Source organism: Callorhinchus milii, unplaced genomic scaffold (assembly GCF_018977255.1).
Source record: "Callorhinchus milii isolate IMCB2004 unplaced genomic scaffold, IMCB_Cmil_1.0 Scaffold6, whole genome shotgun sequence".
Classification (NCBI taxonomy): Eukaryota; Metazoa; Chordata; class Chondrichthyes; order Chimaeriformes; family Callorhinchidae; genus Callorhinchus; species Callorhinchus milii.
Genome location: NW_024704747.1, coordinates 26,988,944 through 27,003,952, shown reverse-complemented (window position 1 = coordinate 27,003,952; position 15,009 = coordinate 26,988,944). Strand labels below are relative to the sequence as shown.

Sequence of the window (15,009 nt, the reverse complement as noted above, 5' to 3'; positions counted from 1 at the left end):
TTTGCAACTTCATGACCTCATTAGTCAATCAATTTTCTCCATCTGTTTTCTCCGAAACAACATATGAATTGAAACGAAACGAAGACTCCCATTCTCATTGAACGTAACCCAAATAAATCCTTGTTTGTCAATCTCAATCTTAGTTTTTAGTGACAGTGTAGAACAATGTTGCTGTCTGGATATACATTGTTTGAAGTCACCAAATGCAACAAACAACAACAACTTGCAATTATATAACGCACTTTATTGTAAAGTGAATTGACTGTGTATTTTGTGGGCGAAATGAAAGTAAAATAAAGCGAGTGATATGGAGTATCTTGAAGGGAACAAATTTGTTTCCAAATTACTCCATTAACTGATCCATGAATACTATGGAAGAAATATCACCACATTCAAATCCTCTGAAATAATCAATAGCCAAAGTTTTGTTGCAGAAGTTATAGGCCCTTTTTATTGATATTGCAAAAACAGGTTGGTATTATAAGAACAGAATATTTTAAGCAACTATGGTTGTAAATCTATTGTAATTTGAAATCGCATAATGAGATTATTCAGAGTTTTTTTAATAATTGTTTTAAATGACATCCTGGGGATAAGTAAATAAGAAACAGATTTCATTAGATCAGCCATACATGGTTTGAGTGTGACAGATGAAGTCTGCTATGTACAATGTATTTTGCTCATTGCAAATACAAATCTAATACTACATCGTATAAAATCAACATTGTAATGTAGTTTACATCTTTCGCAGATGCGGTCATCCAGGATCGACAGCCTCACGTTACTCCGCGTAATCTGGGTTCAAGTTACGGTTCTGTAGTTCTCTTAAAATTTGCAATATGTTCAAACCTAAGAACAAACAAGAACAAGTTGCGTGTAAGTCATCTATGAAATGAAGTAAACATCTGTTCAAAAAGGTTTCTCCAGCCAAATCATTAATGCCTTCCCTGCTCCTCCACTTGCTTTTGTAGATTAGTGGAGCCCTCTGGTGTGAAATAAATGTGTATTCACTTATTCACTGGTTTCCAAAAGCCATATTGCTTGAAAAATGTTACATCATGTCCAAAACCTCTCAGACAAGTTTTGGGGGAATACAATGTGTTTGTCTGAATTAAATGACTAAATAACACACGGGAGCAATAATTAGAAATGTGCATTAGGAAATACAGAAAAGTAATAAAACGTGCAGCACATCTTTTAATAGCTAATCATAGTAATAACACTCCTTGCATTTGCACGTAAAGCACCTAACAGAAATGACTGTAACACAGAGTGACCGTGTAATTCGAGGTGAATGCGGCAACGCAGGTGTGCACAGCTTTGAAACAAATGACCTTTTATTTGGGGGGAATTGTTCGTCCGGACACCAGGGAACCTTGCTTGTCTTTTCAAATAGTGCCACGGGATCTTTAACATCCCACTGAATAGGCAGATTGAATCTCGATTTAATATCTCGCCCAAAGGATGGCATCTCTGACAATACAACATGTAAGGTTAGGCTACATGAGTTCAAGTCTCAACATGGGATTTGAACCCACAACTTCTGACTCACTGTGCCCAGCTGAACACGAGATGCACCAATTACACATTGATTGAAATTGAATTGGCTATAGCCTAACAGAGACACATTAACCCAAATCAAAGAATAATTGAAGAAAGCAAAGGATACCGAATTATTTGATACTGATCAAAATTTCAGAAAGTGCAACGTGTGAAAGTTGACTGGTAAATCTCCAGTTTTGATTGGTTTAATCGGCGAAAGTGCTTTACAGTTACTTCATATTGTAAATAAAGCAAAACATTAATGCAAATCAGGATGTGCCAACATACTACCTTAGAATAAATCTAGTCCTCTCCTTATGCTACCAGAACCCTTCCAAAATTTAGAAAATCATCAGCAATGAATAGAACAGATGTGCTTTGAGACCTCCATATAATCCATATATATGCTAAGTTTATAAAAATGTTGAAATGTTAAAATACATAATGGCAAATTTACATCTGAACAAAATATCAAGACTCCTAATATTATTCCGCTGGTTCCATAATAAACACAACATACTTGTTATACCCTAACATTTGTGAGAAGCTTTCACTGATATCACTCCACAAACGTCTGAGCTCAACAGTAACAGCGACTTGCAAGCTCTTTCCGATCCGCGCAAATAAACTTCAGATGTTACTCAGCATGAAAAATAATTTAAAAAACGTCAGATGGTGGCAGAATCTCTTCAAAGCGTTATGCTAGGGTCTTCGAACAAGCTGGTTTCATTGCCCTCTTGGAACTCTCACAAAGGTCACAATGATGTACAGAACCAGAGACAAGGATAGAGGCTGATTTTCCCACTTCGTTCAGTCTCTGATCTGAGCCAAACCATTCTGGGTAGTGAAGTAATGGGTGGAGTCTGTGGGATATCCTTGAAGTGTATGGAAAGTGCAATAAAATAGGTGCGTCTGCACTTGGTTTCTATTACATCCTTCCTGATTACTGTCCAAAGTGGCTATTGTTAGAGGTCTGCAAGCTCTGCGTTATAATAATAATAATAATAATAATAATCCTTGCATTTGATATAGCGCTTTTCACGTCTTCTCGACGTCTCAAAGTGCTTCACAGGATAGACTGTAAAGTTAATTGACTGTATATTTGTGGGCGAAACGCGGCGGCCAATTGCGCACAGCAGCGTCCCACAAACAGCTGCGGATTGAAAATGACCAATTTATTATTGCTTTGTTTTTTGGAGGGATCTGTCTGCCTGTGTTAATTACACAACAAACATTGTTATGACAGAGGAATGAAACCCTCCAGAACCTACAAAAACATGGTAGTGAATTTGATGGTATTTCATGTATTTCAGTGTGCAAAATTGGGTTAAAAATTGGGTAAGTAGCAATTTTTGAAACCCACCGTTTATACAAGATAATTACTTAATAACATTGTAGCTAACAATAAAAAGATTACTTTGTGCCAAAATAGTCGCATGATATAATAATAATAATCCTTGCATGTAATCTGTTTTCATCACGAATTAAATTGTCAACAGCAATTAAATTGTGCGTACCTTTCACAAAGAAAGTTTTCATAACTGCTAACGATATCCACTGTAATTACCCCCTTCCACTGACATATTTTATTTACGCAAATCATAGTAGAGACGCCACAAACATTCAGATCCCTTCCCTTGGTTTGTCAGATCAGAAGACTCCCCAAGTTGTAGCAAAATGAAACATGCATTATTTACTCCGTAAGCACTCAACAAACAATTTACAGATTAATAGGTCTTTATTTAAAAATATTAAGATAGAATTAGATAATAATAAGCCTGAGATGCCTTTAAATGCATCGCAAGACTTTTCTCTTGCATTTCATGATACTTTCTTCAGAACCCCTCACTCCCTGTATTGTATTACTGTCTTATTTATAATGCATTCTCCAACATCTGTTCGACATTATGTTATTCTCCCTGACCACTAATTAACTGAAGGTTGAAATTAATTTCATGCCTGGTTGAGTTTCTTCTTTTCAATATAAACACACGTAATGTACAATAATCTATTGTATACAGTATACTTGGAAAAAAACTGGAATTAATATAGTATTGCACGTGTCTCAAAAGTAAACTATATTTTACAAAGAATAAGGAATGTCTTGAATAGTGTTTGAGGCAGTAACTCAACTTCAAGATTTTGCTGACATTCATAAACCACCAGAGCTTCTTTTTCATGGATTAAAAGGTTTTCCTGCAACACTTAGTACAACTACTTTCTTAGAATTCAAAGCGAGATATATGTTATTCTATACACATACATTATTGCGTCTTTCTTACAGCCCAAAAAACAAATTTAAATGGTATCAAGTTCTCTTCCAGATACCTTCGCGGTGAACAGAAAAGCCTTGCGACATGTTTGCTTAAAGTGCGAGCTCCAGCGAACTTTGAAGAGACAGCTTTTGAGTGGAGTCGAAGTCAGTTTGTTCTGGCTACACTTCTACTGCAGCGAGACAAATTGATTTGCTTCTCGTGTGCTTTAGACAGAATTTACACCGTGCTTTTCACACTAATTCAGAGTGAAAAGCTAAAGTATGAATTGCACATTAATTACAAGAATGCAAATGTAACTGTGCTTAGCTGTCAGCGGAAACGCTTTGGAAACCTATGTAAACCATCGGACATGGTAATAACCTCTTGATAACTTGCACTGTACTGTATATGAATGATTAACCATTGTTGTTGAAAGCATTAATTGTTACCACACTGTGAGAAACACAGTCAAAAAGTCCAAAAGCTAATATGATTGTACTCTAATTTATCACAATTATTCTGCAATTTCCCCATATTCTATAATAATAGTTTCCCCTCATTTTTGCCCACAAAATATACAGTCAATTCACTTTACAGTATATCCTGCGAAGCACTTTTGAGACGTCTCGAAGACATGATAAGACACCACATCAAATGCAAGGATTATTATTATTAATAATTACCACAAAACTGCAGGAATTGTTTGCTTTTAAGATATGTTAAAAGAGAAGTTAGGTGTCTTTTGAAAAAAGGCAATTAATTTTTTTTAAACCTACCAGGTCTGGCAGCCGGCATTTGTACTGCTCTCTTCCCCATCAGACCAAAAAAACAGTCTTGGTCATCTTGACATAATTTGGAGTTTCTCGAATGTCTTGCCATCCACCCAAATTTGTCTGGCGTTGCATGGTATTCCCCAAAGCTTCTAGCATCCTGGAAAAAGAAAACAGCTGGAAATTTACAGCAAATAATGGACTTAAATAATGTGAGCAGATCATTCCGGGCAACATACCTCAGCAAATATTAATTGATACCAATTATCAACCGACTGGATAGAGTGAATAATATAATTGACGCATTTAAAGCACAATCATCTTATTTGTTTGGGAAACATTACTTCTAAGTGGCAACAGTTGAGTGTATAAACTCAAAATGTTGAAATACCGTGGCTAATGATGTGTGACATGGTCTGAGCCAAAAGATCAGATAACATACAGAAGTCACGCTGATATCAGATTTATTTGCTTTAAAGTTCAGACCACTTGCTTCCCCCGGTCACTTCCTTCAGTGTTTATAAATGTCCCCTAACCCAGAAGAAACGTTGACTGCAACAACTAAAATATTTAAGCAAAGGAATAAAATATGCAATAGCGTAAATATGCTTATTCGATATTCCTGAATGATGATCTTGCGCGGAGTTTTTTTTTAAGGTTTGCGTTGAATACTCAATTGCTTGGATGGACTTAATTGAAACCTGGAGAGAAAGGGAGAGGGCTATGCAGATAACTAGGTTTAACCTGAGTCGTGACAGGTGCAGACATTTAGCTGTTATAGAGTTAAAAAGAGCAAAGCGAAGGACAGTATTTGCTATCGCCGTATAAAAATGGTACAGTAAATGGTACATAAATAGCAATTTACACAAATCTGGTGGTTGATGATGGGTGCAAGGTCATTCCTTCGCCACTTGGTGGTACTCTAAGAGCTGTAATGAATGCACAGCAGCAGAAATTCACCCACAATGTAAAGTCCTTCCTATTTGGGACATTCAAACACCAGTCTAACAAAACATTACATAGCAACCACAATACAAGCACTGTTCGTTACTCATTTTTGCCACATTATAAAGACAATATATTGCACTGAATTAGTCTCAGGTGGTTTTACTTGTCCCACACATATATTAGAGATATAGTTGCTATAATTGGCTTTGTAATTTCTCTCCTGGAATTTGTGTTCCTTAAGGTACCAGGCAAAGACTATTTAAAAAGTCAGGGTTCAGTGTTTTCTGATGTAATGTTACTGTCTCTGCTTTCCTGGGATGAATGACCATTGGGATAATCATGTTTTAGTTTTGTCCAACTGCAAGATTTAGCAAGACATTCAGCCAGATTTCAGCAATGAATGACTTATGATTCAAATAGAAAGGAGCACACTTGCACCCTGTAGAATAATAAAATAGCTAATGACACGTGGATGTTAAAGACCAATAGCTTATAAAGGATTAGCAGTGTTTCAATTTGAATCTTGTGTCAAAGTCGAATATGAATCCCATCTCTGTGTCGTCTGACACAGATTAATGCCAACATTTTTTAAAAAAAATCTTAATATATACAACATAATATAATTCCTATATTAGACCAAGTGCAATATCTGTGCAATGGTTCCTTAACCTTTGAGATTAGTATTTTTAAAATCGAAGAATATGGTTTCAAAATCAATATTGGATCAGAAACACCAATCCTATTTCGATCCTATTTCTTAACTTGTTCAATTTTTAACTCGTTTAATGTTTCTCCCATGCACTGCTCACCTGGTTTGGTAATTTAAATTGCCACTGTGAAGCTGCCACCAGGAACAGAGCTGAGAAAACAGCTGCAAACACAATCGTCCTCATCTTTTGTTGTTGGTGGTGGTGGTGGTGGTGAAACTCTGCCTAAAATCAGAGATCAGAACTTTACAATCATATTCCAATCAAACTGAGAGAAATGCAAACACACAATAACAACTTGAAGACAACTGCAATCGCTCAACACTTTTCTGAACACAAATTAAGTGCATTTGCAAAAGTAAACCCATTCATTGAAGTGCTCAATACCTCAAATATATTAAGTTCTCACCCTCTGCGTTTGTCAATTGCACCTGAAGATCTTAATAGTGTGGGAGGTTGGTGCAGAGAAGTATAAATACTCTTGATTGTATTCTTGGGAGGGGTCAGATACTGTTACTGTGAGCATCCTTTCGCATCAAGCCAATAAAATGATGTTCCCTGATAATTCAGGAGAAATTCGACTCTAATGCAATATTTCTGACTCATTTCCTTAGGGATTAGCCCATATGCCAATTAAAAAAAATCCCTCAGCCAGTTTCAATCAGAATCACGACATCCACTTCCTGAGCAGCAACAAAATAAAGAGAAAAAATGAACTGCTTATATATATATTATATTGGACATATATATATTTAGGTGACATAAAAAGTTAGTCACAGGTAAAAATAATATTGACACATCTTATCGATGCAATTTACTGTTAAATTGTTAAACAGTCGAAGCTGTTTCATAAACTATTTCTTATAAATATTTATTAATATTTAAAGTGAAGTAATATTTCCACAACAGCCTCTTTCACAATTACTTGCCAAAGTACAATAGGTCAATGTAATGGTATTTATTGGTCAAGCTATATGAAACCTCTCAATTTTAATAATAAGTTGGTGCGTTTGGCACCTAAGTACAGTATCTGCCCCAAAGGAGTTGATTTATTTGCTCTTATTTATTTGCTCACAACGCCCTTCAATAAAAATAAGGACTAAAATGGCAAATGGTCTTTTGCTGATAAACTGCACCAGTTGTTCCCTGCAATGGGGGTAATAAACACTGGTAAATAAATGCCAGGCCATTGCTGTTGCTGAAAATGCTCTATACTGTGAAGAGCGCAATGTGCCTTTCTGTGCTTTGAAGATGGTCAATGAAATGAAGTATCAACATGATTTCCTTCATCATTGACGATATTCTCCCTTCCCCGAAATGAAACAGGTACAGAAACAGAACTATAGCCAAGTTTTCTTCTCAGCGTTCTCAAGGTTATTGTTTTACCAACAGCTTTACAGTAACTGATCAATCAGTGACACCTTGAGTTGTACTCAAGTTTCACACAACTTCACAGGCGATGTTAATTTGAACGAGCGAGGGAAGCAACGATTTTATTAAATAATTACAGAACGTCTCACCATTCGCGCAAAAAAACCCAATTGAAATAAGCCTGGCAAGTTAGATTTGGGGAATAAAAATATTTGCTGCTTTCCTTCCTTGATTTCGTTCGTTTTTAAATTCCTTTTCCAAATGATTCTGCACGTATCAGTGCTTTGTGATGTTCCAGGAATAATAGGATATCTAAAGCGCTCTAATAGAAATGGCAGAAAAGTAGACAAGGCTTTGAGTCATAAAAATCAATGCTTCCAAGGAAAGCAGTTGAACTGGGTTTGATTGGATCTGCGGAATTTGTAATCCCAAATTGTTATCCAGAAATTCTGTCCTTCGTATACATGACTACCAGATAAAGGAGAAGACTCGTCCCTATGCTTTATATTATTCAGTGTACACACTTCCTTGTTTGTTGCAATAGATGGTAATCATAATTACAATCTTATATAAACCTCAGATAAGTCATGTCGGTTGGGATCATACATTTAATATGATTTATGCAAAGTATGAGTTATGTCAAACTTGCATAGAATATAAACTCTTGAATGGGACATTGGGCAGATGTACGACTTGGGCGATTATACAATTTATACAGATCAGGCTTATGCGAGTTTTACTGTATCAATGGGGGGGGAGGGAGAGAGAGTGGGGGGGGAGGGAGAGAGAGAGGGGGGAGGGGAGAGAGAGAGTGGGGGGGAGGGAGAGAGAGAGTGGGGGGGAGGAGAGAGAGAGTGGGGGGGGAGGAGAGAGTGGGGGGGAGGGAGAGAGTGCGGGAGGGAGGGAGAGAGTGGGGGGGAGGGAGAGTGGGGGGGGGAGGAGAGTGGGGGGGGAGAGAGAGAGTGAGGGGGGGAGGGAGAGAGAGAGTGGGGGGAGGGAGAGAGAGAGTGGGGGGAGGGAGAGAGAGAGTGGGGGGGGAGGAGAGAGAGAGTGGGGAGGGAGAGAGAGTGGGGGGGAGGAGAGAGTGCGGGGGGAGGGAGAGAGTGGGGGGGAGGGAGAGTGGGGGGGGGAGGGAGAGTGGGGGGGAGGGAGAGTGGGGGGGGAGGGAGAGTGGGGGGGAGGAGAGGGGGGGGAGGAGAGTGAGGGGGGGGGAGGGAGGTGAGGGGGGGGGAGGGAGAGTGAGGGGGGGGAGGGAGAGTGAGGGGGGGGAGGGAGTGAGGGGGGGAGGAGAGAGAGGGGGGAGGGAGAGAGAGTGGGGGGGAGGGAGAGAGAGAGTGGGGGGGGGAGGGAGAGAGAGAGTGGGGGGGGGAGAGAGAGAGTGAGGGGGGAGGGAGGAGAGGGGGGGAGGGAGAGGGAGGGGGGGGGAGAGGAGAGGGGGGGGGAGGGAGAGAGAGGGGGGGAGGGAGAGAGAGAGTGGGGGAGGGAGAGAGAGAGTGGGGGGGAGAGAGAGAGTGGGGGGGGGAGGGAGAGAGAGAGTGGGGGGGAAGAGGGAGAGAGAGTGGGGGGAGGGAGAGAGAGTGGGGGGGAGGAGAGAGAGAGAGTGGGGGGGAGGGAGAGAGAGAGAGTGGGGGGGAGAGAGAGAGAGTGGGGGGGAGAGAGAGAGGAGGGGGGGGAGGAGAGGAGGTGGGGGAGGGAGAGAGAGAGTGGGGGGAGGGAGAGAGAGAGAGTGGGGGGGAGAGAGAGAGCGAGCGGATGCCTCGCCCCACGTCCCTCCGCCTCCCCCCCCCCCCCCCCCCCCCACTCGCCTCCTTCAACGCCCGTCTTAGGAGATCCTTCCTCTTCGCCCGCGCCTTAGGTCGCCCACCCCCTACCCCCTACCCCCTGCCCTTCTGCCCCACCACCCCTCCCACCCCCCCCGCAACCCGATCCCAACCCCCCAAATCATCGGGTCCACATCCCCGACCGTCCAGCGCCTCGGGACGTCCTCCTGACGTGAAATGCGCCGGACGCGTGCAATTCCGTGTCGCGTAGGAGAGCCGGGCTCTTCCAAAGCAATGCCTCTCAGGCTGCCCCCCCACCCACGGGACGGCTCTCTTTCGTGCCAGTGGTTGGTGTTAATTTGTGTCAGCGGATGGCGTCGTCGTGTGGCGACTCCCGTCACGTCACACACCAGTCCCACTGGACTTGTCGAGCGTTACACAGTTATTGTATCCTGAGATCTGATGCAGTACAACTAATCACTGTAGGATGGGCCCAATATTTTATCACCTGTCCCAATCTCGTCCCAGCTCATTCTTTTTATGTAACTCTTCCCCGAGCTGTAGGAATAAAAAAAAAGAAAGCTCTCCTTCCTGAAACTCAAACCGAACAGAAATCTGATACACAAACAGAAATCCTGGAAACTGCAGCAGCTCAATCAGCAACTGAAATAGAAAGCCGTGTTCCTCTCGCCGCAAATCAATGTAGTGTTACCATTAAAATGTGTTTATTATTTGCTGATTACAAATTAAGGCACCGGCACTCCACTCCCATCATGATTTCATGGCCCGGATACTGTAATTACAATAAGTGTTTCTATTTCCCCCTGTTTATTTTTCTCGCTTGACATTTTTAATTACGTTTTCCGACTAGGCATTTAGCTCAATGCAAATAAAATTTTCACCGATTAAAAAGCTATGATTTAAAGGAATCCTGAAAAAGTTCACACATCTCATGTTTATGATCTTACTTTGGCAAATGACAGTTTTTGATCTTAAATATTACATATACCTCTATTTTATATTTTTCTCTTATCAGTGGTCATTCACAGTTCTCGACTCATTGTGGAGTCTTATGATGCCCAAAAATAGCTTGGGAAGTCCTGGTTATCCAAGTGGCCTATATTCATCTTGTGTGAAAGTATTGTTGGAAGGGAGGGTGTTTTACTGTTAAAAGAATTTCCTGAGATGTATCTTCAGATGTATGATGGTATTGGCCTTAGCACTGGACTTGATTGCCAGACGGTTACAGAATTCAGTGTGAGGGCTGCCAATGCCGGCCATCGCTTTGATACTTAGTACAACTGCTAATGCGCAAGAAAGGAAATATGAAGCAAGGGCGTGCTTCAAAATGAACATTCCCTGGAATATTTGCTGTGTTTCCTATTTTTTGAGCAGATTAATTTACTCCTACTTGTTGGGAGATAAGTAACTTTATACAGGGTAAACTCCTCAACTCATCACTCCGAGCGTAAGGGGCTCAGTGGCGAGTTATCCGGAGTGGAGCGTTAGGCATATGTATAAATTAGTTTATAAATGTGCTGGGATATTGACAGCATGATGATTTAAGTTGTAGTGGCAGATTAAGCCAGTGTTGAGTTATCAGGAGTTTACGGTATTTTAATATAACGTTGCCCATATCGTATTTCCATTCCAACATCTAATCCTTAACCAGATTGTCCAGTTTATGGGTGTTCGGATTTCTTGTGTGTTACTTTTAGTTGTGTGGTTCCCAACTACTAAAAAAAAACTCCCTGTGTATCTATGCCACTGTCTATGGTCAATCTCACAATAATGGAGATGTGCATTAGCCATACTCCTTAGAGGGTTTGAAACTGCTCCATAATCACTATAGTAGGTTTGTGAAGAGCTAGGAGTCGTGCTAAGCAAATGACATGCTGTTTTCTGTAACATTTTGATATGAAAAGCAAAATGGCCACTGTTTAATGCTAGTCTGTCTTTGCTCTCGTATTAGTTGCAATAACTAGTACTCGGTATACTTTAAAAACTCCTAGCTGTATTATATTTTTCCAAAGAAGCGAAAATCATCAGTTTGGGTTCTCTCCAACACTGAATGCCATTTAAGAGGTGCCGAATTCAGAAAAATCATTGCCTGATATTGTTCTGTGCTCAGCTGGTACCAACTATTCCGGCCGAGAAGCCTCCCATTTGTTCAGATATCCAGTGGAGTTGACTTCCTTGATATGAGCTATTCTCTTTCTATCTTTTGTGCTCTTGTGCTCTGTATCTAACTCACAAACACGGGAGAATTATTTGACCTACTGTTCTTTCGAGACACTAATCAGATGAGCAGTCTGCTCCTTTGATGTTCCAGTGAGATAAATTGGTTGCTGGGGTGAGTTTAAGAACCTGTATAAAGCAATACGTTATCTGGAGTGCTTTTACAGTTACTAATTTGAGTTTCCAAAAAGACTTGGATACAATACTTGTGTGTAACTATTTATGTTGATTTGTGGTACAGATTATTCTATTAAATGAGGAAAGTTTAGTTTTACACTTTGTCATTTCCCTGCAATGATAGAGTGGACATTGTCAAGGAGAGTTAACTGAGAAGTGCTGTAAAACATGATGGGATGCAATGACTGGGTTATACTGCTGGAATCATAGAAATGATAGAGAAGAAGGCAGAGTGTCAGTAAGAAAGAAAAGATTCAATTTTGTACTTCAATGACATGTGCTTATTTGCGCTACCCACTGTGAACGATGTTATATAAATGTATTGTGCTAAACTATTCTCTATTTTCTGGTTATTTTTGCCAACAGGACTACAATCATGTCAGACAAAGACAAGAGTGAGCTCAAAGCAGAACTAGAGCGTAAAAAACAGCGCCTGGCTCAAATCAGAGAGGAAAAGAAGAGGAAAGAAGAGGAGAGAAAGAGAAAAGAAGTAAGTAAAACTTCAAACTGCAGCTCATCTTCACTCGATGCCCATCTCTCACAGACGCATTCTCTTCACATGGTCACCATGAATTGTGTGACTCCTTATGACTCAGTCATTTCCCATGTTAAGTAACGTATCTCTGTTCCAAGCTACTTATTAAATTTGTCTAATAGACTTTAAGCTGAAGGTTGTACATCTATAGCTGTAGGATAAATGTTTCCATTGGGTTTAATACATGCCTTTTGCGAGTAAAACGTAAGCTGTTTGAAAGGTTGATTAAGATAACCAGAGACAATTTCCAGGTGGGGATATCGAACAACTTTCTAAAGTGTGGATAAACAGTTGATTTCTGATCAACTAGTAAATACAGAAGTTGATTTGAAAATAGTTTATGATAACTCCGCAAATACTAGTAATTTCTGCAATCACTGATAAACCATAATTGAGCAGAATATATGTATTTTCCTATGTTTAATTTTGCAGTCCACAGAAGGTCCAGAAATTAGATTCCACAGACATCGTAACTAAGAACATATCTCCTTTATTCCGCAGTTATTCTTTTGCAGAGAAATACACAAAATAATATGCTTTATATTCAGGAAATTGTTATATTCATTATATGTTCTTTCCTAGTCTGCAACGTACAATTTTGCAATTGTATCATTTAGTTATTTTAAATTAGAACCTAGGATGTTAACATATTTCATAAAATATAGCATTGTATTTATCAGTATGAATATCTTCTTAGGCTGATCAGAAAAAAGAAGTGGTACAGAATGAAGAACTGGACATTGAGAAGAAACGCAGGGAAGCTGATGCCTTGCTACAGAGCATGGGTATAACATCCGAGCCCTCTATTGGTATGTATATGGGGTTAATTGATCAGGTAACTTTTACCATATTCTTTATGCAACTAAATGTGAGGCATTTTTTTCTGTCTTCTGAAGAAATGTATGCTTCTGAATTCAGAATGTGACCTGAAGTCGAAGAACTGGAGATAGCGATAAAAAGTGTTGTGTGTTAACCTGCAGTGGGAGTGGTATTTGTTGCACAGTTGGCTACATTTCACTAATTATATGCTTTTAAAGTCTAACCTTTTTCTTTCACCAGCAGAGTGGTAAGGACCAAAATTCTCTCTTAAAATGACTGTACAGCGTACACAATGTTTTTGACTCGTGTTGTCCATTTTTATCCGATGACAGGTTTGTTTGACATAACTGTCTAAACATGCCAACTATTAATAAGCAGACTGAATGCTTTAACGCATTCTAAATGTGAAGGTCATCTTTCACATAAGCTTAACATATTTAGAATGTTTTTTTTTGGACCCACTCTAAATGTGTTAAGCTTATGGGAGAAACTAATTTCACCACTTAATTTCATCTGCATTTTAACATCAAACTTTAGTAAGCATTGTTAACATTTAAAGATGCTTACTCTTAGTTGTTAAGTTACTAGGTTATCAGTAGGTGGCAGTAGTATACCTTTTTTCATATTTATTACCTTCAGGATGTGAGTTGTTACACAAGGTAATTGTTTTTTTAAAACTAAATTAAAATGTACATATTTTTATCTATCTTTTTTTCAAAAAAAAGCTGCTTGTCAAAACTTATTTTTATATATCTTGAGCATCTCTTACTAGTCTTCATGATTTATTTCAATTCCTAAAACAAATCAAATTGTATAGCTATCAAAGAAATTGTACATCATTTGTAGATGTACTGTAGAACGCTGACTAATATCTCAATTGTGTTTAAAAATGTATCCAAATTGGCTGAAATAATTCAACTGGAAAATTTAACATCAAAGAAAAATCATGCAAATAACGGATTCTATTTCATGTCACATTTAATTTAACTTTTTGAAACAGCAACTCTTTGTGAATTGAATTACGAATGGAGCAGCAAAGCCAGCTGGAGACATTAATTGAGTCTGACAGTGATACAGGTTCAGTTCTCTACTTAAAGCTGGGGCATTTTGGATCACACTGATTTCATGCCATATAAAAACAAACAGGAAATTGAGGTCAGTCACAATTAATGATTTTGAGCGCAGAGAGGCAGATTTAAGCAATCTGTCTTTGTGTGCAGTAAGAGTGACATTATTTGGTTAAATAGATAGCTATTTGGTCCTTTTTTACATATATATATGTATATTATAATAAAATCCATACTAAAAATATTTAAATTCTTACGGTGGACATATGCAATTATAAAGCATTAAATTAAATGCTCGAGTGCAGTTGTCAGGCAGTGTCAGAGCAAATAATAAACAGCATGAAAATAATAAAAGCTGCTTCCAACAGAAAATACCAGTATAAAAAAGATTCACAGATATCTATATTTAGTATTAGATGTGCGATCTTCCTATACAAGCTCGGAAGAACAGATTGTATGGAAGAGTGGGTCCAAATGATTAGTCCATGATTAGTCATGTTGAGTACTTTCCAAATTGACGTATTACACATTCATGTAACCAAATTCATCAGTTATTTCCGAGGGGCAAATTTTGTTATTTTGGGGATTATGACAAATTCTGAAACATTAACAACCCTTTGTTATGTATTGCAAATGAAGTGTTAACAACAGAAGGGGTAATGTGCCATGACAGAATATTTGATGCCTGTTATTTTGATAAACTTGCCTATTATGACTGTATGGGGAGAGATTGAGCAAAAGACGTGGAGAAGATTGATCGTTGGATCCGCGTGGATTGATTTGGGTCAGCTACGCTTTTCAGCTTGTATAATGCACGTTT

At 39.1% G+C, this 15,009-nt stretch overlaps 2 protein-coding genes across 3 annotated transcripts; one reads left to right on the top strand and one right to left on the bottom strand.

The window, feature by feature from the left end:
- Positions 1 to 427: 427 nt before the first annotated feature.
- Positions 428 to 6,670, bottom strand: LOC103176445. Of its 2 annotated transcripts, none has more exons than XM_007889988.1 (4): positions 6,632 to 6,670; positions 6,325 to 6,447; positions 4,574 to 4,727; positions 428 to 849 (listed from the first exon to the last, which is right to left on the bottom strand). In XM_007889988.1, exons 2-4 carry the CDS (start codon positions 6,406 to 6,408, stop codon positions 782 to 784), a joined length of 306 nt encoding a protein of 101 aa, XP_007888179.1. In that variant the 5' UTR covers positions 6,409 to 6,447; positions 6,632 to 6,670; the 3' UTR covers positions 428 to 781. The 2 variants fall into 2 exon arrangements, with proteins under 2 accessions (XP_007888179.1, XP_007888178.1); XM_007889987.1 differs by having other exon boundaries at positions 434 to 849; positions 6,610 to 6,670.
- Positions 6,671 to 12,136: 5,466 nt separating this feature from the next.
- LOC121849408 (cytoplasmic dynein 1 intermediate chain 2) lies at positions 12,137 to 13,367 on the top strand. The gene is made up of 2 exons (XM_042336400.1): positions 12,137 to 12,258; positions 13,001 to 13,367. The coding sequence occupies exons 1-2, from the start codon at positions 12,145 to 12,147 to the stop codon at positions 13,226 to 13,228; spliced, it is 342 nt and encodes a 113-aa protein (XP_042192334.1). The 5' UTR covers positions 12,137 to 12,144; the 3' UTR covers positions 13,229 to 13,367.
- Positions 13,368 to 15,009: the final 1,642 nt, after the last annotated feature.

Bases quoted from the DNA above. Each gene is read 5' to 3' on its own strand.
- LOC121849408 (XM_042336400.1), top strand. From the start codon at position 12,145: ATGTCAGACAAAGACAAGAGTGAGCTCAAAGCAGAACTAGAGCGTAAA. The intron at 12,259-13,000 runs GTAAGTAAAACT...ATATCTTCTTAG, and splicing joins AGGAGAGAAAGAGAAAAGAA to GCTGATCAGAAAAAAGAAGT.
- LOC103176445 (XM_007889988.1), bottom strand. From the start codon at position 6,408: ATGAGGACGATTGTGTTTGCAGCTGTTTTCTCAGCTCTGTTCCTGGTG. The intron at 4,728-6,324 runs GTGAGCAGTGCA...TTCTTTTTCCAG, and splicing joins AATTTAAATTACCAAACCAG to GATGCTAGAAGCTTTGGGGA. The intron at 850-4,573 runs GTAGGTTTAAAA...GTTTGTTCTTAG, and splicing joins AATGCCGGCTGCCAGACCTG to GTTTGAACATATTGCAAATT.